The sequence below is a fragment of the Perca flavescens genome, chromosome 12, assembly GCF_004354835.1.
Source record: "Perca flavescens isolate YP-PL-M2 chromosome 12, PFLA_1.0, whole genome shotgun sequence".
Classification (NCBI taxonomy): domain Eukaryota; kingdom Metazoa; phylum Chordata; class Actinopteri; order Perciformes; family Percidae; genus Perca; species Perca flavescens.
The window spans coordinates 15,076,375-15,103,111 of record NC_041342.1 but is presented as its reverse complement, the minus strand read 5'-3'; the positions used below and the strand labels follow the sequence as shown (position 1 = coordinate 15,103,111).

Below are 26,737 nucleotides of genomic sequence, written 5' to 3'. Positions count from 1 at the left end.
AAGGAGAGAGATAACCTTTCTCTGTTTACTCCCATCAGTGCACATTATTCTGCCTATAGACCTTGACTTATCTTTAAATGTTAAGGCTCAAAGCTGGCATTGGCCTCAAAAGTATGTTGACTTATATGAGCCTACGTCTTGTTAAAGGTCCCATGGCATGAAAATTTCACTTTATGAGTTTTTTTAACAGTAATATGCGTTCCCCCAGCCTGCCTATGGTCCAATTATGAGCTCATAAGGAGCAAGGTTACCTCCCCTTTCCTTGTAGGAATTTCTCCCATCTAGCGTTAAGATCATATATTGCAATCAACTCTCTCGCACCACGCAGTTCAAAGTACGTATTACAGCTACGGTAGCCTTCACACTTCAAAAAGCCGGTCTCTTGCTCTTTTCGATATCCTTTTTCTTTTTCTGGGCGAAGAAGAAGACTCCTGTTCCTGAAATTTGGATTTTGAATACGTGTGCTCCTCCATGTTTCCTTCTTCAAACTTTCCAGGGCCGGGAAGCTACGATACCCATTAGCAGCTTTAGCAGCACCTGTGAGTTTATCATGTGACAGCGAAAACGCGAAAAGCGGAGCAGTATGTCCTGTATGACCCTTACCGGCTAACGTATTTCAAGATGGCGCATGAATATGGAGCGTCTACCCCAGTTCATGCGAATGCAAATGTAAAATGTCAAGCCAAAAAGAATACTTGGAATTGATGGTGGAGGTAAATATTCATGAAAAAAGGACAAGTTTGTGAACGGGCAACACCGATTTTGATAATGAACAACTAAACACGTTACACACTGGACCTTTAAGCTCAATGCCACTTCAGCCTCATTTTTCTATTAGATCATTCATATAACAATCAGATAAGCTACAAGACAGGTCATTTGTCAGATGCCAATGCATTTTCTGTGTCAGGCAGTGCTTATCAGTGCTACATCACATCACTTATTCTTCTACACATTTAAAAAAAGACTTTAAAGACTTGAAAGTGGAAATTTTAAGTGACTGTAATAAGAGTAATGGACTAAAGCTGACCACAGCTGTCATTTGTGAAGGAGCACACTTAACACCTTTTAGAGCCACCTTTCAATCATACAATACCCAAAAGAAAGATTGTTTTTTATTTTACTTTGAAATGTATTTATAGTACTTAGTGTTCCACTGTCTTTACTGCCATTATCTGTCTAAGTGCAGACTTGTGTTAGAATGGTGTGAAGAACTAATGTTAGATTTATAATGTTAGGCTTATTATATTGCACTTTGCACAATTGCCTATTACTGTACTTATATATTTGTATCTATCAAATTGCAACAATCTTTGCAAATAGCTTTCTCCCCTGTCCTGACCACAGAAATCATTACTTGCCTTACTTTTCCTGCCTCAGTAAAAAAACACTGAAGATTCATTGAAGCATGTGTGTGTTGTGGTGGTTTTAAGTTTCTTTCAGAGGTGCTTCCAACGGGTTTTTGTGTGAACCTTTAACTAATTCAGCATTAAATTCTTGGATCAGTGCTGATCTTCAAAAACTAAGTCTACTTCCTGTGGTTGACAACATACCTGACACGTGGCACAATAAAGTTAAACTGACACAGTAAGCTCACCCAAAGCTGCTAAGAAGTATTCGCCAATCCTTTCTGACTCACCTTGGATGGACATGTTGGCTCATAGAGTTGTTGCCATTAAGCCTTATTAGTTCTTATACACTGAAAAGCAGTGAAAATGTAGTTTCTTATACACTTATTAGAATCAAATGTAAAATGGGTGACGTTTTACTTGAAAGAGAGTTAACAATGCCGTTTCTTTCCTATTTTGGATCCTGGTTTAAACTGGTTTCCATGGATGTAGTGCAGGTTTTAGGCAAAACAATTGTACAACTTCTGACTGAGCAGCCTGTCACTACAAATTTGCTGTTCCTGTTCTCCCTGCAATTCTCTGTCTCTTCCCATCTGTCATTCTCTCTCTGCATTATTATCTGTCATACTCCCTCGCGTACACACAGTACCAGATTTCCTTGACACAATCTGAAAGAGAATTAATAAGATGGTATAAGTGCAGTGCCTTGCCTTTTCTACTTTTGATGTAAGGAAATGTGAATGATAGTTATGCAATCATAATCTGTAAGGAGAATGACTCCACACATTTTTTAAGCAGTTCTTGGCTCCATCTTCAGCATTAAGCTCAATCTTCCCCCTGACAGGCAGCAGAGTAATAATGTGACATGATTATGTGAAGTCTAAACAGACTGCAATCCTTCAGGAGTGAAACAGTGATGTATTCATTTTGAAAATAAATCAAACACGGACACAGAGCAAGACACAGACATGTCAAACTGAGAAATGTATCTACTTGTTTTTAGAAACAGTTGTTCACGTCGACAACTTTCCCTCTTAACATTAATAGTCACTGTGAATATAATTCTGCTCAGCCACTGAATCCAACAGAAATGTCCATAGTACTGTCATAAACTGTCAGGGATTGTTGTAAAATGCTTGCAACTACAGTTTCAGAAAACTGTAAACAGATGACTGCTCGCTTTTCATCTTTGTTATAATTCATTTTGCCCGTCTTTTACTCTCCTCCTCCTGTTTGCTTGCCATGTCTCAGTATGTTTTCTGGAAGAATTGACAAGTCTGAATGCCAAGGCAATAACACAATGTATCAAATGGTGCCTAATATAAGGAACAGCTACCACTGAATAATGTCACAATAAAACTTAAAGAAGCTATTGAAGTACAATCCTAATGTAATCACTAGCGTGTCATATCATAATTTAAAAATGTGTCAGTATAGGCTTAAAATAAACATTTATTACATAATATGCAGCTATCATTTATTTTGCACGGTTTTGATGTTATAAATTGCTGAAAAATCCCCAAAAGCAAACAAAATTGCTATTTAAATGAGGCCAGTCCAAGTGTATCCCATGTGACAATGCCGCCATCTAGTGGGGTATTTTGGTAACGTGGCGACAAATTATTTCATACCACCCTTAACAAATCATAAACAGAGAGTAAATTCTAATTTTTCTGCCGCTCATGTGCCTCTTTCATCACAATACCGATTGTGTGTTATTAACAATGGCTTTTGTGCTATCTAAATGCCGGAATACCATTATTTAACAGGCTATGCTACTAAAATAACGGAAATGTGCATCTGCCTTGCACGTTTGTACGTAACTACGTAATGCGTATACTTCCCAAAGAGAAGTCGGAAGTGGCTTCCATATTCCACACAGTCAGGCGTTTTCCTATTCTGCGACATAATGATTATATCCATAACGCCAAAATGAGCAAGATATTAATGGACCATGGTGAGTGTTTAACACTCAACTAAATCTTACCTCAGTCCCTAACGTTAGATAAAAAGATAGCGATAGAAAGTGATGGTTTTGGGGTAACTTCATGGCTAATGTTAAGGGAAACAGTGGCTGGTAGTAACGTTACTGCAATAACGTGTGGTTTATGTTCACTCTAGTGATGAAAGCAGTTGTCTCTGTTACCACACAGTTTTACCATTTGTTTCCTCAGGTTCCCTTCCTCTTTCCTCTCTCCGTCTTATCGTGCCCCCTCTGCAGCTTGTGTCTGCAGCTCTGTGGGAGATAGTGAAGCAGGGAGCTGTGATGTACTATGGTCTGCTGGAGGAGTTCGTTACCTCCGTGCTGGAAACAGTCCCTGAACTGCTCACATATACAGAGAGAGTCCAACTAGCTATGGGCCTACGTGCAAAGGTAAGAATTTAAGCATAGCCTACTCAAGTGCTGTTCCTATGTTCAATTTTGAGGTACTTTCCATTTCAAGTTTTACTTCTACTCCACTACATTTTAGAGGGAAATACTTTTTCCTGCACTACATTCATTTGACAGCTCTATTTCAGATTTAGATTATTAATTAAAAAAAAGATAAATCAACTTATAAATTATGAAATATTGTAGCAGCATGTACCATAATCAAAATCAGCTCCACCTTTACCAGCTGCAACATGAAAGTGATTCACTAGTTATAATCCAATAATATAATATCCTAAACATTATTCTGAAATGGGCCATGACTACTTTTACTTTTGGTACTCTAAGTAGGCCTATATTCTGATGCTAATACTTTAGAACTTTTACTTGAGTACAATTTTGAATGCAGGAATTTTACTTGTAACAGAGTATGTTTACACTGTGGTATTACTACATTTTTTTCTACTTAAGTAAAAAAATCTGCATTCATACTTATACTCTACTGAATTTGAAATGGAAAATGTACTTTATTACTCGAAACACATTTATTTGACAGCTACAGTTACTCTGTGGAAAAAAAGATAATAAACATGAAATCTATAATGGTTTTATGAAATATGGTGATTGTTTTTGATTAAACAACCAACTGTATCAAAGTATTTCAAGATAGTTAAAATGAATAACCAATTAATAAAATACTGTAAATAATACTTTAACACAATAATACTGCATAACAGGCATTTTTACATGTTGCTGATAATACTCATAATTAAGATCATTGTAGTATTGCTACTTTTAGGTTAATGATCTGAATGATTTTTCCATCACTGCTTGTCTGATAATTATAGCCCTAATAGACAAATGATATATGCCTGTTGATCTCTGGGTCAACTACAAAATAGCACCTCTGGATCTGGTAGAGAATCGGTTTACTACAGCTTAAATATGCTATGATCATGATCATGTGCAATGTTATAATGCACATTTAGTATGTGGGAAATATGAGTAAATCAAACTGCATCATTAAGCACCTAACACTTGACTTCACAATGCTGTTTTCTGTTCATACTTTGCATTGTTATATATGGTACTATTGGTGATAGCTCTCAGATGATGGGCCATGCTACTCAGGGCCACACCTTCACATGTGACTGAGTTGAAAAATAAAGGCTTCACTGAATTGTTTAGTCTCTTTCTATGCTAACAGGTGGTGCTGGAGTTGTGCAGCAACAGTGATTTTGCCAGCCCAAAGGCCATCCAGCCTCATCTGAGCAGAATAAACACCTACATTACAAACCAGGATAAAGAGGTGGGTGCTCTTGTTTAATCTCCATCACTCTTTGTGTCATGTGCATTTACTTCATGTGCACTTTTATTTGCTTTTTCAAAGACTTCCAGCTCTGAGGTACAAGCATCAGTGACAAACTTCCTGAAGCTTGTTCAAACTCTAGTGGATGATCAACATCACAGAGATGCATTTTATCAGGTGAGTTGGTTGGTACTATATCTTTTAATTATTAAGATGATGTCATATGAGAACAATGCTAAAAACTAATTTAAAAAGTCGATTTCTAGCTCGATCATTATATACCATTAAATGTCTTGATGATTGCCTTAACGTAAATCTCAAGATCTGTAGTGGTATCAAAAGGGCCTTCCCTTTGTTGGATAACATTTAATGAATACTTTTCTCTTTATTCTTTAGAAAATCTTTCCAACAGTGTTCGGCCCTAGATATGACTCAGCCCTACTGGCTCTAATGAGAAAGTTCCTCTTCAATCTGCAGAAGTTTTTACCTGTTCCAAACCTTGAACAAGTAGGTACCTGACAAACCGTAATCCTGGAACAAATAAAGCACAAAAAACTATAGATATTTAATATTTTATACTGAATCTATTAAGTATTATTGTAATATTTGTTAGCAGTATGTTTGTATGTTAGCACAGAACCAATTAATTGTTTATATTGCTTTTCCTTCCTACTTGTTCTCTACAGAGCATGTCAATTGTTTTGTCCTTTGATATACTCTACTCATCAAGTAGAAAGTAGAAAATTCAGTAATTTAGTAGCAGGCTGGAGAGTTTTGTAACCTGCATGTGAAACCGTCCAGTGGATATTATTTTTCCTGACTTCATTAACTTGTTAGGTAATCATATCTAAATCCATGCATATATTTGTGGTTACTGTAAGAGGAAGAACAGTTTCACTAGCTTACCTTTCTCTGGGAAATGCTGAGATGAGAGGGAAATGTAGAAAAGCATTACCTGATTTGAGGCATATGAGGGGCGTTGTTACAATAACAAGAATATTAACAACATATATGAACACGACTGAAATGCAAGGAGGGATTTTGAATATAACAATATTTGAAATTGATTCTAACTGTCCTGTTACATTTCAAGGCTTCCCTTTGGCTCAGTCTCTCTCCTTCTATCTTGAAAGAGTGTGTAGACTTCCTGAATCAACCTGAGCCCCTGAATACACTCATTCAGCATCACAAACATCATGGCCACAAAGTTCCACAAGGTAATATTTTCACACAACTCCCAATTGTCTGTCATATTATTCCTTCTGTTTTAGTTACTGAAAATAATTTGTTTTGTCATTTTTTTTTTCCTAGCTTTATCTTCCTCCGGTGATGATTGCATTCTTTCCAGCCTGTCCTATCACCTACCACATGTGGACAGTGACAAACGAGACACACTTGGCAGTGAGTCAAAAAAGAAGAAAGAAGAAAACTCCAAGGTGAAAAATTCAGAATTGTTGCAGAATAGCGATAGCAATGGACAGAAGTATGTTATTGATCTGACTGAAGACCAAGGAGCTTCTGTTGAAGTAATACTTCAACCTTTTGATGAAAGTGAGTCTAATGATGATGACGACATGGACAAAGAATGGTCCCACCATTTGAAAACTGGCAGTACGACCTCCTCAAAAACCTTCAAGTGTCTTGTCTATGGCAAAGATTTTGGTTCCCCAAGGAAACTAAAGGAACACAAGATTAGCCACAGGGGTTGCTGTACAAACCCAACAAGGAAGTCAAATTCTGTGGGCCACAGTAGCTTTTTTGAAAAAATAAATTTACATCCTAAACCAAAGACTTTTGAGAATAATCCTTCTAGAAGTGAGAGTAGGCTTTCATCATGTGCAAGTGCCACAACACATAACCCATCAAATCTACACAGTCTTCAGAATTTTGAGCGGTCTAATGATGCCTCTAGTCTTGTTTGCCATGTTTGTGGCAAGGCTTTCACTTACCCAAAGAATTTTGACAAACACCAGAGGACTTGTCTGGTTAGTAGTAAACGACAAGCCGAGACAGACCCACAGTGTTCCACAAGCTTAGCTCATCACTCCAAACCAAACCCTGTTGATAAGACCAAAGACTCTTTCTCCACTGAAACTGGGCTTTCAAATGGTCTACCTCAGGAATCAATATCTTCGGACTCCCCACAAGAGCAGATGTGTAAAAGAAGCAGTCGTGTCAAACAGTGCTCCGCATGCGGGAAGGTATTTACTTGTTCTGTTGACTTGATGAAGCACATGAGATGCCACACTGAACACAGTCCTTACCTTTGTTCCTGTTGTGGGAAACACTTTGACAACTACGAAGACTGCGAGACGCACCAGGAAGGTAAATGCAGCGTTTCACACCAGCATTCGCAAGACAATTCATCGAGCAACGCAAGTAAAAGGAATCGGGAGAATGCCGTTGTTTCAAGCGGTATAACTCCGATCCCGACAACCCGAGACGCATCTGCCAACTCGCAGGCTAAGTCACCTCTGACGTGTCAAGAATGTGGCCAGGCTTTTACTTACTGCAAGAGTTTTGAGAAGCACCAGAGCAGATGTTCCAAAAGAGCTCCTCGAAGGAAAGAGCCAACAAATGCAAACCATTGCGTTATCAATGCTTGTAATTTCGGATCGGCCAACAATTCCGATGGGAGACGCGCTGAGGCAAGTCCTGAAACGAAGGAAAGTGAAACTGCAAAAACTCTGACCTCGGCAGAACACGCAGATGACTCCCGGACTGAGTCTCGCGCCATCAAGTGCACCATGTGTGAGAAGAACTTCTCAGAAATTGTCCTCATGAAAAGACATTATTCCAAATCCCATAAAGTTAGAGGCTCATACCCCTGTCCTCTGTGTAAGAGAACTTTTGTGAGGTTGTGCGAGTTGGTTCGACATCAGCAAAACAAAAGATTGTACCAGTGCGGCGCCTGCAAGAAATGTTACACAAAGCCAGGACTACTAAATAATCATGAAAAAGTCCATAGCGCGAGTGTGGCACCACGCATCTGTGAAACGTGCGGGAAAGGCTTCAAATCTCTCGCTCATCTGATTCTGCACCAGAGCAAGCATAGAGAACGGCAACCTAGTGTTTGTTCCTACTGTGGGAAACAGTTCAGTACGAAAGACTGCCTGAGAGCGCATATGGTGAGGCACACAGGTGGTTACCCGTGCCCTGTCTGTGGGAAGAAATTCTACCAAAAAACGTACCTTAAATGGCATCTGTATAAACACACGGGGCAAGAGCCGTACCTTTGTGACACGTGTGGGAAAGGCTGGCCGAGCGCAGCTCAGCTCAAGCTTCACATGATCGAACATACGGAGGAAAGGCCGTTCAAGTGCGAGGACTGCGGCGCGTGTTACAAGAGGGGATCCCATTTGATGGCTCACCGCAGAGCCAAACATATCAGGCTGCGGCCATTCGCGTGCGAGGTTTGCAGCAAAGCCTTTAGATTAAATGGTGAGCTGAAAAAACACATGATGGTTCACACAGGGGAACGGCCATTCACGTGTCCAAGGTGTGACAAAAGATTCACGAGAAATTCTCGCCTTAGGGAACACAGAGAAAAAGCATGTCTGTAACTTCATGCTGTTACTTACTACACACCTGTCCTGTAATAAAACCGTTTATTATTCACATGCCGTACTACACTCTACACTACATACAGTACGTACATGTTCTATCATCAACTATGTCTCAGTGCTGTATATCTATGATGGCTTTAATAACAAAGCTACAGATGTGTGAATAAACTACAACATTTTGTCTAATTTTGTAAGTGGTTTCCATTCACTGAGAATAACAAAAATCAACATTATTGTCACAAATCAAGGATTTTGTAAAATGTGCTGATGTCTACAAGGTTTCTCCAAGGGCTACAGGAAGCTCAAGGCTGTGATAGAATTTGGAGGATGCCGACTGACTTTTTGGGTTATACGGACGGGGGTATCCAATCCAAATAAATTGCATGAGGCCTGCCTTTGCTTACACTAGAGTAAAGCTGAAACAATTTGTCAACAAAAAAATTAACTGGTAACCATTTAGTTAATTAATCATTTAAAGTTTTTTTTTTAAAACAAAAATGCCATACATTGTGTCGCACCGGCTTCTTAACTGTGAGGATTTGCTTCTCTTTATTGTTTCATATCATACCTTTAGGTTTAAGCTGTTGGTCGGATAAAACAAGCACTCCGAAGACGATACCTTGGGCTCTGAGAAAGCGGCAGACATTTTTCTGAAGTTATACACCAAACTATCAACCGATTAATTGAGAAAATAATTCTCATATTATTTGATAATGGAAATAATATGGCAGTTATGGGAACTTGTATATTAAAAATTCCCACAGCTGTAGATATCATCTTGACAGTGCTTGTGTTGGGATGTCAATTTAAAATGATAGGAAGGCCATTTTTGCTTTGTAGATTACTTATTGGTTAATCAATCGTAGTATCAGCACCAGTGCATGTATTGATATACATTTAACCTTGTGCAGTAGCCTACTGTTGCAGAAAAAACATTGCTCCACCAGAGAGCAGTGGTGCTCCAGGGACTGCCTCCGTTTGATCAGCCAGAGTCAAACTGTATTTTATGTACAGTATCTAGAAGTTGATTATTTAACCGTTCTTCAACAGGTCACATCCCATGCAACACATTTTTTTTTATGTCAAACTGAAAATGACTTGGTCTGCAGAATATTTTGATTTTGGAAGTTGTTACATATGACTGTAATCTTTAAGTTTGCGAGGATAAAGATGCAACAGTGCCACTGTAAATCTTTCATTAGGTCTGTTGTGTCCAACATCAGACCTCTTTTGTCTGTGTCCCTTTCATTTGTTCTATGCAGAGCCTTGTCTCTGCAGAGCATGGAGGAACCCTCAGTTTGGGAATTTCCACTTTGTCTGCTAATTAAGAAACAGTGTTGCAGGCAAGGTGATGGAGGGTGACAGACAGCAGCTTTTTTTCGGTAGGGGAAATTAACATCTCTATAATGAAATGAATGCAATAAGGGGAAAGAGAACACTGTATACTTTTCTATTTCAAGCCTTTGAAAGGTCTATGGACGGGATGTGCTATACAAAAGCACGTTTTTGCGGCACTAAGGTTCGGTTACAAGCCCACAAAATCACACTTCTGTGCTTGACAGCAAAGTGAGTGAAAATCGAAATGGAAGAAATCCCACAAAATGAAAGCAATCTTCAGTGGGCTCTGCAACGCTAACTGGTTGGCAGACTGCGCCACTCCTCTGGGACATTCTGGCTGTCTCTTGTCTGTAGAGACACCCTGAGATTTTTCTCTGAATGAAACCTCCATCTGCCCTGCTCACTCTTGATGAACACTGCAGCATGGAGAGGAGTGGACTATCAACTAAAGCGCTTAGGTCCCCTCTGGCCTCTTATGCCTCTGCTGAAGTTAGGACTAATATCTCAGGCACAGGTAAAACTCAGCATTATATAACATGTCCCATCAAAGAGTTCTCCTAGTTACTTATGAGCCAGGACTGCTATCACAATTGCAGGTGTTAGTACAGAATGTTTCCCCATGGACCATTACACAATGATCCATACGGCATATGAGTCATTTTAAATCTTCTGGTATTGATACAGTCATAGCTCTAGATGTGATCCCATTCACTTATTGACCCCAACCACCAGACTAGAGGCCAAAATCTTTCTCTTAGAATATGAACAGAGACCCCAGTATCGTGTTTTAACCTCTATAAGGTTAGTGGAACTTTTTCCGCTCACAATTGTTCCTGTTTTGGAGCACCCTGGTGGCCTAGGGGGCTAAGCTAACCATGAACAATGTCAACATGCAAACTGCTGTTTGCGTGCAGCCAGGGACCTTAGTTCCATTATATTCCCCATATCATTTCCTGGCATCTCTCTACTGCAACTATCGCATAAAATTACAAATATTTTTGATTTTTTTGTTTGGTTACTTTTAAAACATTGCATGTCTGTCAGTGTGTGCTTTTTGATACTACCACTGTGGTTTTTCAAAGCCAAATATTTTCACAACCTACACACAGGGCCTTTAAGTAGTATTTAGAACATTTTATCACTGCAGTTATAATGTGATGTGACTACAAGATTAATTCTACATTGAAGCTGTAAGATTTGCTTGAGAAAGGGTAGCAGCAAAATGTCCCCTCGGTTTAATTTCACATAATTGTCCCGCCTCTCCAGATTTCAGTCATTTCTCCTGTAGGCTAGTAGTCGGTTTTTACAGAGTTACATAATTTTCTGTTAATTTCAGACATAGATCACACACTGTACATCTTTGTTTGATTTGAAGGGCGCCCCTCCAAATTAAGTCCAAAAAAGGTTTATACTTTAACAAAAAATAATAATATCCACTTTGATTTATAGCATAACTGATAGGGAGAGATGGTATGACAATATGATAACTAATACAGAAATATTTATATTCTAAAAATACCAAATAGCAATGCTTTTCTAAAATGGAAGTAGCATTTGGGGATGTTATTAATTTGTGGTTTATATTGACAGAACATTTGAGAATGACTCATGGCCTGAGGATGAACAAATCAAATCAAGTGGTTTAGCTAATCAAATATAGTATAATAATACACATCAGCTATTAATGTAAATCCCCCCCTCATTTAAATAATCTAAATATTATAATAATTGGAAGTGCATGAGCCAAAATCTATAATGACTTTTCTCATTAGAAATAGGATGCAATTTTGAAGGACTGCTGAGTGGTGCAATGCAGCTTTGATTGAATTGACTCCCAGGTTTGCAGCAGTGTTGAAAGGGATTCTGACTCTGTAAAATCTCTTACTCAGCAGAAGTGTCCTCAAGAGCTGGTGCACTATGGGAGCTGCATTTTTTACGCCAGCAACAAATGCCATTCTGTAGACGTTGATCATATCCACATGACGGATGCCCATCTTTATCCCCCACCTGCCTGACATTATCTTGCCGAGAATATGCATTTTGTTGTCATTGTAGATATTAGGGATATGACCTACCCATCCTTTAGGGAACAGACTGGATACAGTGTGTTGCCTCTTTTGTCTTATTTCCTTGGGCCCCACAGAATTCGTTGAATGTTGCTTTAAATTCAGTAAAACCATCATTAGAGAGTAACAGTGATTCCGGCAGAGCTCTCTCCTCCAGCGTAATTGGTCCTTGGCAATGCGGCCTTTCAGATTGCAGTCGAATCTTTTCCCAATGTGCTGCCACACTTATTGTAAATATGACCCATAAGCACATCGCCATGCCGCGTTCTCCAGCTTGGGAGGCTTTGGAAAAAGGCGTTATTTGTCAGCTGGCGTGTGGAAAGCACATCACAGCCAGGAGCCTTTCTCACACTTCTAAGTGTGGCAGAGAGAGAAAGCAGAGAGAGAGAGAGAGAGAAAGATCTTCCTGCAGCTTCCTGCAGGCTTTTATAGAAGACACCTGGCCGTCCTTTTCTTTAAACCATCTTGGCCAAGTGACACTGATGGTTGATTGAACTTTAAAGCAGCAGATGCATCCAGTAAGGGTCCTGGATATAGCATTGCTATTTCTCCCTACTGATGTTTTATTCAGACACAGGATGCTTCAGCACAAGAAGGCCTATGTGCAGCCAAGTAGGGAAGATGGATGCCAGGTTGTTTTTTTAGATGCAGCGCTGTGAGTCTATCATATGATGGTCTGTAAATGCCAGCCATATGCTGTGTGTGCATGCATTTGTTAGATGGGGGTATAAAAGAGAGGGATAGATTGGGAGCGACCGAAATAGAGAACTCATGCTGAAATCTCTTGCCACTAATTATCACCAATTTGTTAAACACTTTTGCTAATAGCCTCAAGTGCCACAAACTGCTAAGAAACATCACAAATTCAACAGCCTCTGCACTGGCTCCAGCCCAGCTAGTTAATCTGAAATTCACTTTCCCTTTGAAAAAAAAGGCTGACAGTTCGAATTGGTGATTGCAAATTCTGCTCGTTCTTGACCTTGTAGTCACATTTAGCTGCTTTTTGAATTCCAACGAAAAGTGGATCATCTGACTAGACCTTCTGTGAGAGTGAATACATGCAAATCATTTCTAAATGATTAACAGAGTAGTGAAACACAACACAACATATCTGCACACATGTCCTGTTAGAGAGGATACAGTTAAATATCTCCCAGTGCGTGTACAAAGTGTGTCTCTTGCACACTGTAAATCCTCAGGTAAACCCTGCACACACACAGAGCTCTGAAGCAGAAATTTGTCCCATCCCACCATGCATCTGGTATGTATTGATTGTACTCTTTTGGACAGCGGTGCTTACTGTACACAGGGGATTGCAATACAGAGCAGAGAGAGAGAGAGAGAGAGTCAGGGAGTGGTGGGTGGTGAATGAGTTGAGTTTAGCTTTTTTTAGCTTAATGTGGCTGCAACACAGAGCCAGGTTTGAACATTGAATTGTGAGACAGAGAGTACTTGTGCATATCCAAATATTGTGTTCGAACTTGTGTGCTTACATCTTAATTTGTAGACATGTTTGAATTTTAATACAGTATGCATGTTGTTTATGTGCAATGGTAAGAATACATACCCAATATTATCTATCCTCCAACAACTGTAATGCAGCAAAGTCTGGACTTCAGCCTTGTCTATTTGCATTCAGGCCAGGTATAATGGTGGGAGCTCCAGCCATCAGCGTCCCCACACTTCTACACTTCACACAGCACCCAGCTGTTCAGCACAATTAACATCTGTACAGTAGGTCTGCTGTGATTAATGTTCCATATGCCAGACCAGACCTGAGAAGACCCTAAGCCTGTAAGGACAAGCTGACCTGTGTGTCGAGGCTGCAAGGTGCATAGAAAAAACAACAACAAAATGATTATCAAAACACATTCGTGGCATTCTAGATCACAATATGCTACATGACTGTTATTAAGATATGAGATTTGCCTAAATTCTGGCATGGCAAGTTCTAGTGTATATACAGAATGTTTTCGATTGTATTAAAAGTAAAGAAAGCTTACCTAGATTTCCCCTAATTTAAAAACGTCTGCCATGTGGCTATTCCTGTTTAAATCACAATACAAAAGCATTCATGTGCAGCATACATAACACACCTGTACGGTAAAACACAACTGAATTGCACCAGGAAGTCTGGTTTCTTTGGTAGGAGTGTGTTAGAGGAATATCAAAAAGACACTCTGTAATTGAGTTTCTTTTGTGTATCATGAGCTGTATGCTGTAGTTGAGCTGCTGAATGATGGGAAAATAAAAACAAGCAGACAACTTCTTCCAGTGAGACGGATGCTGTGTCAGCAGGCAACACATGCATATCACACTAACAAGGGACCAATGCATGCACGCTTGGCGGTCACAAACACACATACGACAAATACACATGTTCTACCTTTTGGCTTAAAATCCATAGACAAGATCCTTACTTAAATAATAATGATTGTAGTTCAACAAACACTGTTGGTCCAGATGATGATGATGATATGTGTGTGTGTGTGTGTGTGTGTGTGTGTGTGTGTGTGTGTGTTTTTCATAACAGGCAGTAATGATTGAAATTAAATCTGTGAATTAGGTCAACCATCCGTCTACACCTTCACCCTTAAATGTTTTATGACAGGTGACACAATCGTTGATAGCTGCACAGTAACTGACGCCATTATATTGTTATGTCTTTGTGACTGTGTGCAGGGCCATTTAACGGTGGGGCAAATTAGATTAGTGCAGACACTAAATTCATATGTGCTCGCTGATTCCATTAGAAGCCCATAGAGTATCTGCCATTTGTATGCTACAGCCTTGTTTCTGCAAAAGTCAAACTGAATCTCCATAGACACCACTGACGCATGCATGGGTTAACTACGCTAGGTTTCAGCATCAGGGAATAAAGCAAAGTGTCAGCTGTTTAAACACTAAACAGTCGAGTTGGCTGTGAACCTCCGACTCATCTCCAAACCATCACATACACAAACTCACCACAAATCCAAAACAAATTACACAACTCTGTTTCATTGAAGCTGGCTGACACTGGCAGTGTCTTGATTATAACGTGACTGTGTGAGATACTAAAGTGCATTTTCTGCTCTCTGTGAGCAGTTCATTGATGAAAACATGGATACAGTCATTAATAGAATATAAGGCTTAACCATTACAATGACACTGAAAAAGCATAAAGAGAAACCAAAGCTATTGCCTTGTCCAGAACTAAGCAGAGATAATTGCTTAGTTCTTGTTTCACATCTTTGGCAGCACTGGTCATTTATCATTATTAAGCACCTAGGCACACACAACCACAATGCTTTTGGTTTCCTTGGCAATAAGCAAGCTAAAGCCTGCTCTACTTCTTCAGGTGGAAGTGAGTCAACAGTGCTGTTGTACAAATCGCCCCCGTGCCATCCTCATGCTTTGTATGAGCTCAGTGTAGAGTAGGAACACATAAAAAAAGAAGAAAAGAGACAAATTACAGTGTCCCGTCATTGACAACAAGCTTATCTCCACAGGGCCAAACACTCAGTTGGCATGAGCAGCCAGAACTACAGAGGCTTATCTGAGATAAGCATGCTGGGGGGCTTTTTTATTCAACATTCATTCATCCAGGAAAACACAACTGAGCACCAAATGCGCTTTTCCAGCAGCACCCTGGTTCAGAGAGCTAATACAGCAGCTACACTGTTGGCCACTGAGCAGCTGCACTGGAGAAAGGTGCAGTCACTTTATCTATAACCTGATGACCCTGAACCTGAGCCCCTGAAAACACAATCCCCTCACCATCCAGAGTCTACACTGCTTCTGTCCTGACTTGAGATAATACAAAAATCTGCTTAGTGACCTCCCACCTATAAACACATAGTGCTGAAATGATTAGTTGATTCATTGATGTGCTATATCAGCTTTTCAAGTGTGATGAAGGTTTGCTGCATTTCTCAGTTTATATCTTTGTACATCTCTAGGATTTGGGACTGTTGGTCGGACAAAACGAGCAATTTAAAGATGTAACTTTGGTGTCTGTTGAATTGTGATGGATGTGACTAATAAGTGAAAAGCACATTTTGATTATGACTGCTGCAAACATCACATATCCTTTAGAGATCATGACATGCTTAACATGACTACCATTAGATCTATAGGCTTAAACAGACAGCTGGATGCAGAGTGTATCTTAATAAAGTGCAAAAGATCTGAATCCGGTTGACTCAGCATAAAATGCCAAGTCACCATGGTAACAGGGAATGCAACACGCTTTGTAACTGGGTGATGTGGACAGTAGGCTATTCACAATTAACTAGCAATCACGGGATCTATTTAAAAACTATGTTTATTGCGGTGATTAAAGTCTACAAAAAAAAAAAAAAAAAAAAAACGCTGAACCAACCATATGACATTTGATTTTGTGCTCCACAACCACAGCCAAAGCTTAGGCTATATACGGGTCACGTTGAAGCTTCTTCATATTATATAACTACGTTAAGGTTAAATTACAGTGGTAGAAATGACCAAGCGCTGACGAAATCAACATTCACACATGAACGGTATTTAAAGCTATACAATTGCTGCTTTAATATCTGGACTCCTTCACTAATGTTTTTGCGCCAAGCACGTCAGTATAACCACCAGCGTTAGCCTACAAAGTTGCATAACATTTCAGTCACATTTCCCCCTGCCTTACAAGAATATTTAGAGCTGATCCATTAATAAATTATGGAGGGATACACACATTAAACTAGCGCCAGTCCACAAGAACAATAGCCGGATCGTTGTAATTTTTCATTCGCGTAAACCAGAAGCGTATCTTGGGCGATAATTCCCCCACAGTCCACCCACATAAGACATCTGGCAGGATGGGGACAGGATGGATGGATGGATGGATGGGTGCGCGCCTACCTGTCCGCAGGTTGAAGGAGAGTCTGGCTTCAACCAGATACGGGATATCGCTCTTGGAGCGGAGTCTCCTGATCGGTCTGCGGTCTGTGCTGCTGTCTGGAGTGGTCGCCATCAATTTGAACCAGTGTCCAGGGATGACTGCCGGCCGACTTGGGCAGACGCAGAACCACGGCCACTCACACCGAGGTAGCTATTGATGGGGAGGAGGGAGTTCAGACACACACAGAGAGTGAGCAAGAGAGAGAGAGCGAGAGAGAAAGCGCGCGAGAGAGAGAGAGAGAGAGAGAGGAGGCGTTGGTGGCATACGGATGGCAATTTGGGGGGGGGGGGGATCTAAATTGGCTTGACCATAGTATTGTTGTACAATGTTTAGTTACAGTATTTATATAATAATAAATTACATATCAAAAATATGAATATGTATGATCATCTATAGGCTAATTTATAATAGCCTAAACAAGACAGTTATGGCTTTCACGCTAACATACCTAGCTATCACACTATTATTAATAGGCCTATAACAGTAAAATTATATATGGTAAGAGGACATTTTTATTTAACACGTACATGCAATGGTGAGAACCACAGAAGAAGAGATCAAATGGCAGATTTTGAGAGTTGCAGTTTTTCATGTGATGTGTGATACGTTCAGATCTTTGTTGCCCGACAAAAATAAAAAATTTGCAGCAAGGCAGCATGAAAACATGAATAGAAACACAGTCAAAACAATAAGACTTTAATGGTGTAGCATGAAATGCTGCTTTGTCTCGCTAATTTGGGGGAATAGAATGAATGAATCACACTTACGGCAGTCTACCACCAGATGGCTCTCCTAAACCTACAGAGCGCGGTTTACGGCAGTGTGGTACATTTACGGCCTCTCATGATAATTGCGGTGAGGTAAACAAGCAAACTCGGCGTGACTTTCTACTCGGAAAAGTGGGAATATCATTAAGCGAAGTAAGTACGATAACGTTTCTATGGCAAGGTCATTTAAATGCGCATGTATCGGTACTGTTTTCATTGGATATTACGTGTAAATACACGTTGAATGAACACGTTTATAATTTTTTGTTCCTGTTTATGTGACAGACAGCAAAGCAATAGCCTATTAATCTAGCAAGCTACCGTAACGCTAGTTCACGACGCTACAAGCGACGTTATGTTAACGTAGTGCATTTTAGAAGTTTGTAAAGGGCTTAACCTGTTATGCTAACGTTAGCTACGTGTCCTCTAAATATATAGTTAACGTGGCTGGTTGCCGTGGAAAAAAAACTGTTTAAGTCGTTTAAAGTCGGTTTGAAAATGGCTAATACGAACCTGGGCCTAAAACCTTTTTGGATACATTTTGGCTTGTATGTTCATGCTTGTAGCGCTCCAAATTTCCTGTTTTTATAGGCCGTTTAAAACCTGCCTCTTACTTTTACTTCCAACCTATTCGTTGCACATGTATACCTTGTCTTATCAGTGCCAGTAGCCAGACTTCCTCAGGTTTGTTGCAATCGCAGGCTACAAGAAAAGAGTATCGTTGCTCTAATTGCCCAACCACTTCAACTGCATGCATTCCTGCAGCCATATCTTGTATTTATTTTTGATATATTGAAGCAATGTTATGAAGTGGGACAGATACACATACACAGGCTCCATTCTATTGAATTTCCCACTATTTGCATCATCATTTGCATCACAATGTGCTTACTCTTCATTGCATATAAACTCAACAAGACAGCATGTTCGTTATGGCTGCACTATTACACCAAATGCATATATATATATATATATATATATATATATCTATCTATCTATCTATCTCGCTTTAGCATCATTTTGTATATAAATATAGCGTGACATATTTGGAAACTTTGGGATCCCTGTAGGGATTTAAGGTAACGTTTTGTGGGTTAGAACATGCTTGACTGCACAACATGACTTTGTAAAGAAGAGTTAATGCTAAAGGATGATTTGTCATCTTTATATTAATTACAGAAAAGTAAGAATGCATGTAACAATACGAGAGAAAATCTGCACTTGTGTTCATCTCCATACTGTAAATTAAAACAAGTCGGTGAGAATAATACAAACAATTCTTTTCATTTTGTGTTCTCTTTCATGTTTTTCATGTGTTCCTTCCTTGTAACAATAGTGACAATGCTGCTTCAAAATCGAGCTGTGTTTGCACTTGGTCTTCGCATGTACTCCACTCATGTGATGAAAGGACCTTTGATGGATAAAGCAAATCCCAACTCAGGTACAATGAAAGCTATTAGGTTTATATACTGTTGGTTTGCTGCTGTGTCAGGTCAATACTGCTCCTTCATTAAGCATTGATTATCAGCCAGTCAGGGGTCATCCTTCCGGACAGGCATTGTGCATAAGAAAATCATTCAGGAAAATGTTGAAATTAAGTGTTTTTATTAGCATTTTGCAAAAGGGCAGAGACGGATCTAGGACATGAGTGAAAAATCAATCAAGTAGTAACTGAATTAATGAAAAACAAACAACTCAATCAAGATCTACTCAGATAATGATATTGTAAGTTACTATCAAACAGACTAGATTCTATGTTAAAGATCCCATGACATGGTGCTCTTTGGATGCTTTTATATAGACCTTAGTGACCTCATAAGGAGCAAGATTCCAGATCGGCCCATCTGAGCTTTCATTTTCTCCAAGGCAGAGCAGGATACCCAGGGCTCGGTTTATACCTATTGCCATTTCTAGCCACTGGGGGACCATAGGCAGGCTGGGGGAAAGCATATTAATGTTAAAATACCTCATAAAGTGAAATTTTCATGCCATGGGACCTTTAATGAACCAGTGTCTAATGTTTACTTATCTGTACATTTGCAAACATGACTTCTTTCTCAAATCAGTTGTTCTTGACTTCCCTAATGGAAAGTTTGTGGTAGGGACACTAAAACACTGTAAATTATAACTCAAATATTGTGATAATACCAAATGTAATATTTACTGATATTTCCCTGCATCCATAGTGCTTTAGTGGACAAATTGTTGGGTGGACTGTTAAAAAAGCTAGGATCAGTTGTTGAAAGTGATCATCTTAAAGGTCCCATGGCATGAAAATTTCACTTGATGAGGTTTTTTTAACATTAATATGAGTTCCCCCAGCCTGCCTATGGTCCCCCAGTGGCAAGAAATGGCGATAGGTGTAAACCGAGCCCTGGGTATCCTGCTCTGCCTTTGAGAAAATGAAAGCTCAGATGGGCTGATCTGGAATCTTGCTCCTTATGAGGTCATAAGGAGCAAGGTTACCTCCCCTTTCTCTGCTTTGCCTGCCCAGAGAATTTGGCCCACCCGTGAGAGAGAGACATCATATCATGGCTTGCAAACAAGCAAAGTGGCAGTTGGTCAAGGCCACACTTCCACCCTCCACCTTGCCCCCCCCTCTCTCCTCCTCAATAGCTACAGACACAGAAATGGCACATACTAAGGAAAGCTTATTGTGGGACTGGCTCTAGTGGCTGTAATTCTGTACCAAGGCTGGATTTTGGGAAAGAGACTTCAGATACAGTTTTAGGGGACCACTAAGGTCTATATAAAAGCATCCAAAGAGCACCATGTCATGGGACCTTTTAAGATCAAAATAATTAATCTCTCACACTGCTTTCATAGTTTGATAGTAATAAATATGTTAGAGAATGGTTTAAAAAAATATCAAGACATTTAGAAAGCATTTCATTATATACAGTATGTTGCTTTGTCTTTTATTTTTCTAGAACTGTCTGAATTCCGCAAGGTCTTTTCCAAAGCCAAGCACATAGCAATCATCACAGGGGCAGGTGTGAGTGCAGAGAGTGGAGTACTAACCTTCAGGGGAGAAAATGAGAAGTGGAGGAAGTGGAAATCTCAGGTAATTTCTTAAAAAGCAAAACAAACACACACACGTTTGTGGCTGTATTATCTTTTTTTGTCTTTTTATTTAGGTCAAAGTTTTATGTTTGGTCTAATTTCCACCTGTGGTTTGGAGTGGGTGTATTAAATGTTTACATAATACATCTTCACAGCTCAGTGGATTTATCTCAGTGGCAACAGCCAGTAAAGAGAGAAATGGTGTTTGTTGCATAATCCTGATTCTTGTCGTGGGCTGCAGCAAGATTTACCTCCCAGGAAAAAAAAATAAAAAATAGTCTTTTCATACCAAAAATGATAATCTCCCTCCCTAATTGAGGTTTTTAAACTTAATCTATGCTGCCTTTCATTATCTGTCTAATTCTTGCCTCTGATTACTACACTTTTGATTCCTACCTTCTAAGCACTTCAGTTTTGACCTAAAACATGCCTCTGTTGATGCATCCACAGGACCTGTCGACCCCAGAGGCCTTCTCTCGCACCCCGTCTCGGGTCTGGGAGTTCTACCATTACAGAAGGGAGCTGGCTATGAACAAGACGCCCTCTGCTGCCCATCTGGCTATAGCAGAGTGTGAGGCCCGGCTGAGGAAGCAGGGTCGCTCTGTGGTTGTCATCACCCAGTGCACAGACGACCTCCACCGACAGGCCGGGTCCAAAAATGTGCTCAAAGTTCATGGTGAGGGGCAGAGTTGGGCCAGAACTACAGACCAACATGCATCACACTGAAATAGTGAAATTTCACAGGATATAAAAGACATAATCATAATAATTTTGGAATCAAGTATCTTGTCCCTCGGTTTCGAGGGACAAGGGCTAGGGGTAAGAAGAAGGGGAAGGGGTAAAACAGAGAAATGAGATTCAGCCTAATTTTACAGGAAAAAATCTAGCCTCAAACAGAAGTGACGTGTATTTTTATTTCAATGTTTTGAATTTGTTGCCATCTAGAGACAAAAATGCTTAGTGAAGGTAAAATGCAGCAGATTAATTTCCCTATCTAGCTAAGTACATTATAACTGGAACCTGAAGTTGCTCCATTGTCAGTAATTACTGGAAACTATGGCAGCACACTATGACAGCATATTCCACAGTTTTACTGGCTTATGGAAACATAACATCATTTCAAGTGTTGATTCCGTCGTGTTTTCACCCAGTTTTACAGTGGATTGTGACAAAAACGGAGCGAAAGCATTTGACTGATTTCATTGTCAATACATTGTGTGGAGAGGGAGATGGGTTTTTGTGAGGCCTTAATGAAAAACAGCTGTGTTTCCCGTGTGTAACTGCAGGCAGTCTGATGGAAACGCGCTGTGTGAGTTGTGGATATGTCACCGTGAACAAGCGAAGCCCCATATGTGCTGCCCTTAAGGACAAAGGGTAAAAGGCAGCACCTTTGGAGTGTACACACACACACACACACACACACACACACACACACACACACACACACACACACACACACACACACACACACACACACACACACACTCTCTGATAAACAGACTTATTTCTTGGGATAAAATTAAAATGACATTTAACCCACTGTGTTTGTTCTCCTAATGTACAGTGCACCTGACCCAGATGTTCCTGATGCCCAGATTCCTGTGGATAAATTGCCAAGGTGGGATTACTGTCACTTCATATTAATAACACTGAGGTCAGATTTGCCTTAGCCTTTTGTACTTTCTTTTTTTTTGTTGCATACTGCGCCTGGAGTTTTCCTTTTATTAAACAGGTGCACCAGCCTGAAAACACAATTTGCGTGTGATCTTAGGTGCGTTTAATCTGCATGGCAGCAGTGAAGTTTGTCTCTCTCCTCTAGTTGTATATGCATTTGAGGTAGGATTGTGCAAATACCAGGAGGAGATTTGAATTTGCTTAATTGTGTGCACAAAAAAACATGAATGAACCTGTCTTGCACAGAAATCTCTTTGGAGGCAGACAAGTGATATAATAAAAGAAACAATACATCTGAAAATTTTATAACACTAAAAGCAAAAGAAGACAGTTTGTGCTCATAGAACATTAACTTAATGTTTAGTCTATGTATACAACCAATTGCACTCGTCAGATAAGATGAAGTGCAATTAATTTGGCATGCTTGCGAGACATTAGTTGTATTAACCACCATCTCCAGCCTCCACCTGCTCTGCTTTAAGCTTCTGCTGGACCTGCTGCTCCTTCCTGCTCTGAGCTCTCTCTCTCTCTCTGTCCCAGCTCTCTCTCACCACCTGTTGCAGTTGCTTGTAGATCTATTTATTATATTGTGCATCTTATTAAGTTGCCCCTATTCTTTTTTTATTTACTTAAAATAACATTGAATGCCTATTGCATAATAATATAAATACATAAAGCAATAGATCATTTTTGTTTGGTGAAGTTAAAGTGGGATAACCGCGTCCATTACTTTTTTTGAGTTGCCAACTAACTCTTTTACTCACAGAATGCACCTTGCGTTGGTGTGCTGCCCGAGTAAATCTGTGTGAGAGCAAAAGAAATGAAGAGCTGTAACTCTGGCCCCCAGGACTTGGTTTTATCATGCCTTAAGGGTTACACTCAATTCCTATGTCACTGATAGTGGAGTCAGGGCTTCCACGTGGGGGCATTGGTGTTCTATGAAAATGTTAACTTTCCTCTTAGACTTTAGGCTAGCAAGTGTTGCTAAATATGGCCAAAGAGTTGCAAACTGACAACAAATTGAGTTTAAATTCAAACAAACACACATACGAGGAACATTGGTCATACCGTTGAACCATAAAGAACAACAGAAAAAGGGATGCTTTAGTTAGTCTCTGTCTGACCCTACATCCTCATCGATAGGACAAAAAAAACTGCCACTTCTTCGTTCTTTATGGATTTTAACTATCATGAAACTATGTCTGTGTGGAATTTTGCGTTATGGCCAATTATTGTGATACTGTGATAAATGCAGAATGACTCAATTAATCATCTAAGGAGTGTTTGGTGCTGCTGTATGAAGGTGTGGCGAAAGTGACTGCAACGGTCTGCTGAGGCCCAATGTGGTGTTTTTTGGAGAAACTCTGGACTCTCACATCCTGACCAAGGTGGAAAAAGAGATGGAAACCTGTGATCTCTGTCTGGTGGTGAGTCATCCTCATTTTTACATGTGTGTCATATTCTCCTCTTGTGTAATATTATTACATAAAGCAATATTTGTTCAGAATCTCAGGGACTGGACCTGAAATACAATTCTGTACAAGCTGACACTGGTGTCATTGCTCCCTGTTGTTAACCTATAGGTGGGCACGTCTTCGATCGTTTACCCAGCAGCCATGTTTGGCCCCCAGATTGCATCCAGGGGTGTCCCAGTGGCGGAGTTTAACACCCAAACAACACCAAAAACGGAGTACTTCATGTAAGTCAGTCAAGAATGAAAAAGTTTTGAAAATACATTGATTTAAAAGTGAAACCAGACTAGTGGGTAATGATGCATGCGTATGTTGATATTTAGTGCCATCCACTGGCAGCATAAGCAACATACAGGCCCCTCCCCAGTGTTTGTTACCTTAAATCAATTAGTGACCTTCCACCTGGTGTGTGTGTGTGTGTGTGTGTGTGTGTGTGTGTGTGTGTGTGTGTGTGTGTGTGTGTGTGTGTGTGTGTGTGTGTGTGTGTGTGTGTGTGTGTGTGTGTGTGTGTGTGTGTGTGTGTGTGTGTGTGTGTGTGTGTGTGTGTGTGTGTGTGTGTCTCTCTCTCTCTCTCTCTCTCTCTCTCTCTCTCTCTCTCTCTCTCTCTCTCTCTCTCTCTCTCTCTCTCTCTCTCTCTCTCAGGTATCACTTCCAGGGTCCATGTGGAGCTACGCTGCCTCCAGCTTTGGCGCAACATGAGTCAGAGGTTATTTAACAGCCACAGGAATGACTCTACAAACAGCAACCATTGCCTTCTTCCTACTAATGCAATCTAAGCCTGGGGGGGGTTCATCGCATATTTTATTCCAAAGGTAGAGGGAGAGTTAAGCTTAGAATTGAGCTTTTTAAGACCTTGAGATGGATCTTGTAATACTTGAATATCATGTATAGTCCGCTAAACTGGAAATGGGATATTGTAAGTTTTACATATGTGCTGCTTTGAAATAGGCAAGAGCTTGGTATACGAAAGGGAATGCACTATGTATGTAGTTATTTGCATAGGATATCGCCTCCGATATCAGAGGTTATTTCTATTCTTCACATATCTTGTGTATTAGATGCTGCTGAGGGATTGTCATATTTTGCTGTAGATCAGAACATATTACTCCTGATGCCGATGGAGAGTATTCCTCTTTTCTCTTTGCACCAAATAAACAGATGTACAGAGTGTGACATAATCTTGTGCCTTTCAAAACTGTTTACACAACCTTGACCAAACGCTTGCTTTAAACCTCAAGTGCAAATCAACCAATGTTACAGAGATGTAGTCAAGTGTACAGAGTTTTCTTTTGACCAAGGACAGACAGGGTAGAAAGAGAAAATGACCCTTTTTAGTGATTCAGCCTGATTCAGCATTATTTCTTTCTCACGTGGTTTGAATGTGTTTATTTTGACATCCGTATAGTTACACGTCCTGGGTTATTCATGATGCATTTTTACACATTTTAGTGTCCATTTTCAAAAAATGTGTTTAACAACTGTAGATGGAAATTGTCTAAAATGATACATTAAACATTGTGCACATTTTCTTAGAATGAAAACTGCCAATGCAATTATACAGAACATAATAAATATTAAAACACTAACTGTATAGTTGCTGTTTTGTGTCTTATTGTGCATTGAAAAAGCATCCTTGGCTTTTCTTGGGAGTGGAGTTTACTGTGTGTGCCCAAAATGAACAGTAGATGCCAGCATGTAGCTTTCTATCTTTAACCAGATTATACAGTAACAAGTAACTCTGCTTTGAAAGTGGCACAGAAATCAACATTGCATCCACTTAGATTCTTCTCTTAGTATGCACGAGTGAGTGGAAATGCAGACTTAAGAACTCCGAGGCCATCAATGAGCTCAGATTTGTTACGGCTGAGCCGAGGAAACCCGTATCGGCCTCAATCATAATGCTGCTGAGAATGGAAACTGTTTGAAGTGAAAAGCAGTCTATGACACAATGAGGCATCTGTTGTCACAGCAAATCTCTTACAGGGATCTCAATACATTTTATATTTTAATAGTATTGCTTGAGTACAAAAACATGACGGGGAAGGGAGATTGTTTCTGGGACACTAGCATATTTTCAAATAAACTAATAATTAAAAAAAGAAAAAAAATTCTAAAAGCAGAAAATCCCACTCCTAAAATTGTTTGTCTTCATTGACTGACTCAACCAACATGTTTAAGTCACCCAGTGCATATGAGAGAGACAGAGGGCATTCAAATTAGCTGTGGAAGGTTATGTTCATTAGACAGTGTTATGATAATGTAATGATAGTCATAAAGGAATTATCTCAAGAGAGCTAGGGAGAGTATGTGTGGCACACACACACACACACACGCACGAGAGGTGGTAATCCATCTTCAGTATCTCAGGGAAGTCAGGGTTAGCGCATTTAATGCCCACTGTAGTTTCATTACTCTCCTTATCCAATTGTTTGTCCAAACAGCATTGCAGCCCCTCAAAACAACACCACAAACACACCACAGTTGGTCCACATTGGTGAAACAGCACATATGCGGCACTATTTCCTCATAAATTGTATTCTGTCTTCACTGTGGTGCCTCACCACCTGCTTTCTTTGCTCAACAATTAGCATCCAAATCAAATCCTTCTGTCTGTCCATAAAGTATCTCCACCTTTTAATGTATATCATCATCATCATCATCATCATCATCATCATCATTGACATGATTAGATTTCCTCATTTCCTGTTCTATTACTGCTGCTTCCCCTTCAAGGAGAGGTAGGCCACGTCCCATTTCTCATCAGGAGAAAAAGTACACGGAGGGGCACTTAAGAGAAATCTCAGCCATCTGATACAGTCATTTCTAGAGCTGATGCAAACAATTCTGCCA

General features: G+C 39.9%; 3 protein-coding genes across 3 annotated transcripts in view; 2 read left to right on the top strand and 1 right to left on the bottom strand.

The window, feature by feature from the left end:
• The window catches only part of LOC114565322 (phosphatase and actin regulator 1), a 44,099-nt gene extending 27,150 nt beyond the window's left edge, over positions 1-16,949 (bottom strand). The window contains exon 1 of the mRNA XM_028593309.1: positions 16,872-16,949. The gene's annotated coding sequence lies outside the window, so the exon portion shown is untranslated. The remainder of the gene's footprint in view (positions 1-16,871) is intronic.
• On the top strand, positions 3,189-8,758 carry LOC114565321 (zinc finger protein 814-like). The gene is made up of 7 exons (XM_028593305.1): positions 3,189-3,306; positions 3,524-3,723; positions 4,928-5,029; positions 5,111-5,206; positions 5,426-5,536; positions 6,123-6,246; positions 6,341-8,758. Exons 1-7 carry the CDS (start codon positions 3,282-3,284, stop codon positions 8,590-8,592), a joined length of 2,910 nt encoding a protein of 969 aa, XP_028449106.1. The 5' UTR covers positions 3,189-3,281; the 3' UTR covers positions 8,593-8,758.
• Positions 16,950-17,690: 741 nt separating the features above from the next.
• On the top strand, positions 17,691-25,478 carry LOC114565220 (NAD-dependent protein deacylase sirtuin-5, mitochondrial). Its single transcript, XM_028593128.1, has 9 exons — positions 17,691-17,831; positions 19,015-19,119; positions 20,609-20,742; positions 21,192-21,417; positions 22,028-22,115; positions 22,306-22,359; positions 23,719-23,842; positions 23,999-24,114; positions 24,530-25,478. Coding segments are annotated over exons 1-9 (921 nt in total). The 5' UTR covers positions 17,691-17,830; the 3' UTR covers positions 24,603-25,478.
• The last annotated feature ends 1,259 nt before the right edge of the window (positions 25,479-26,737 follow it).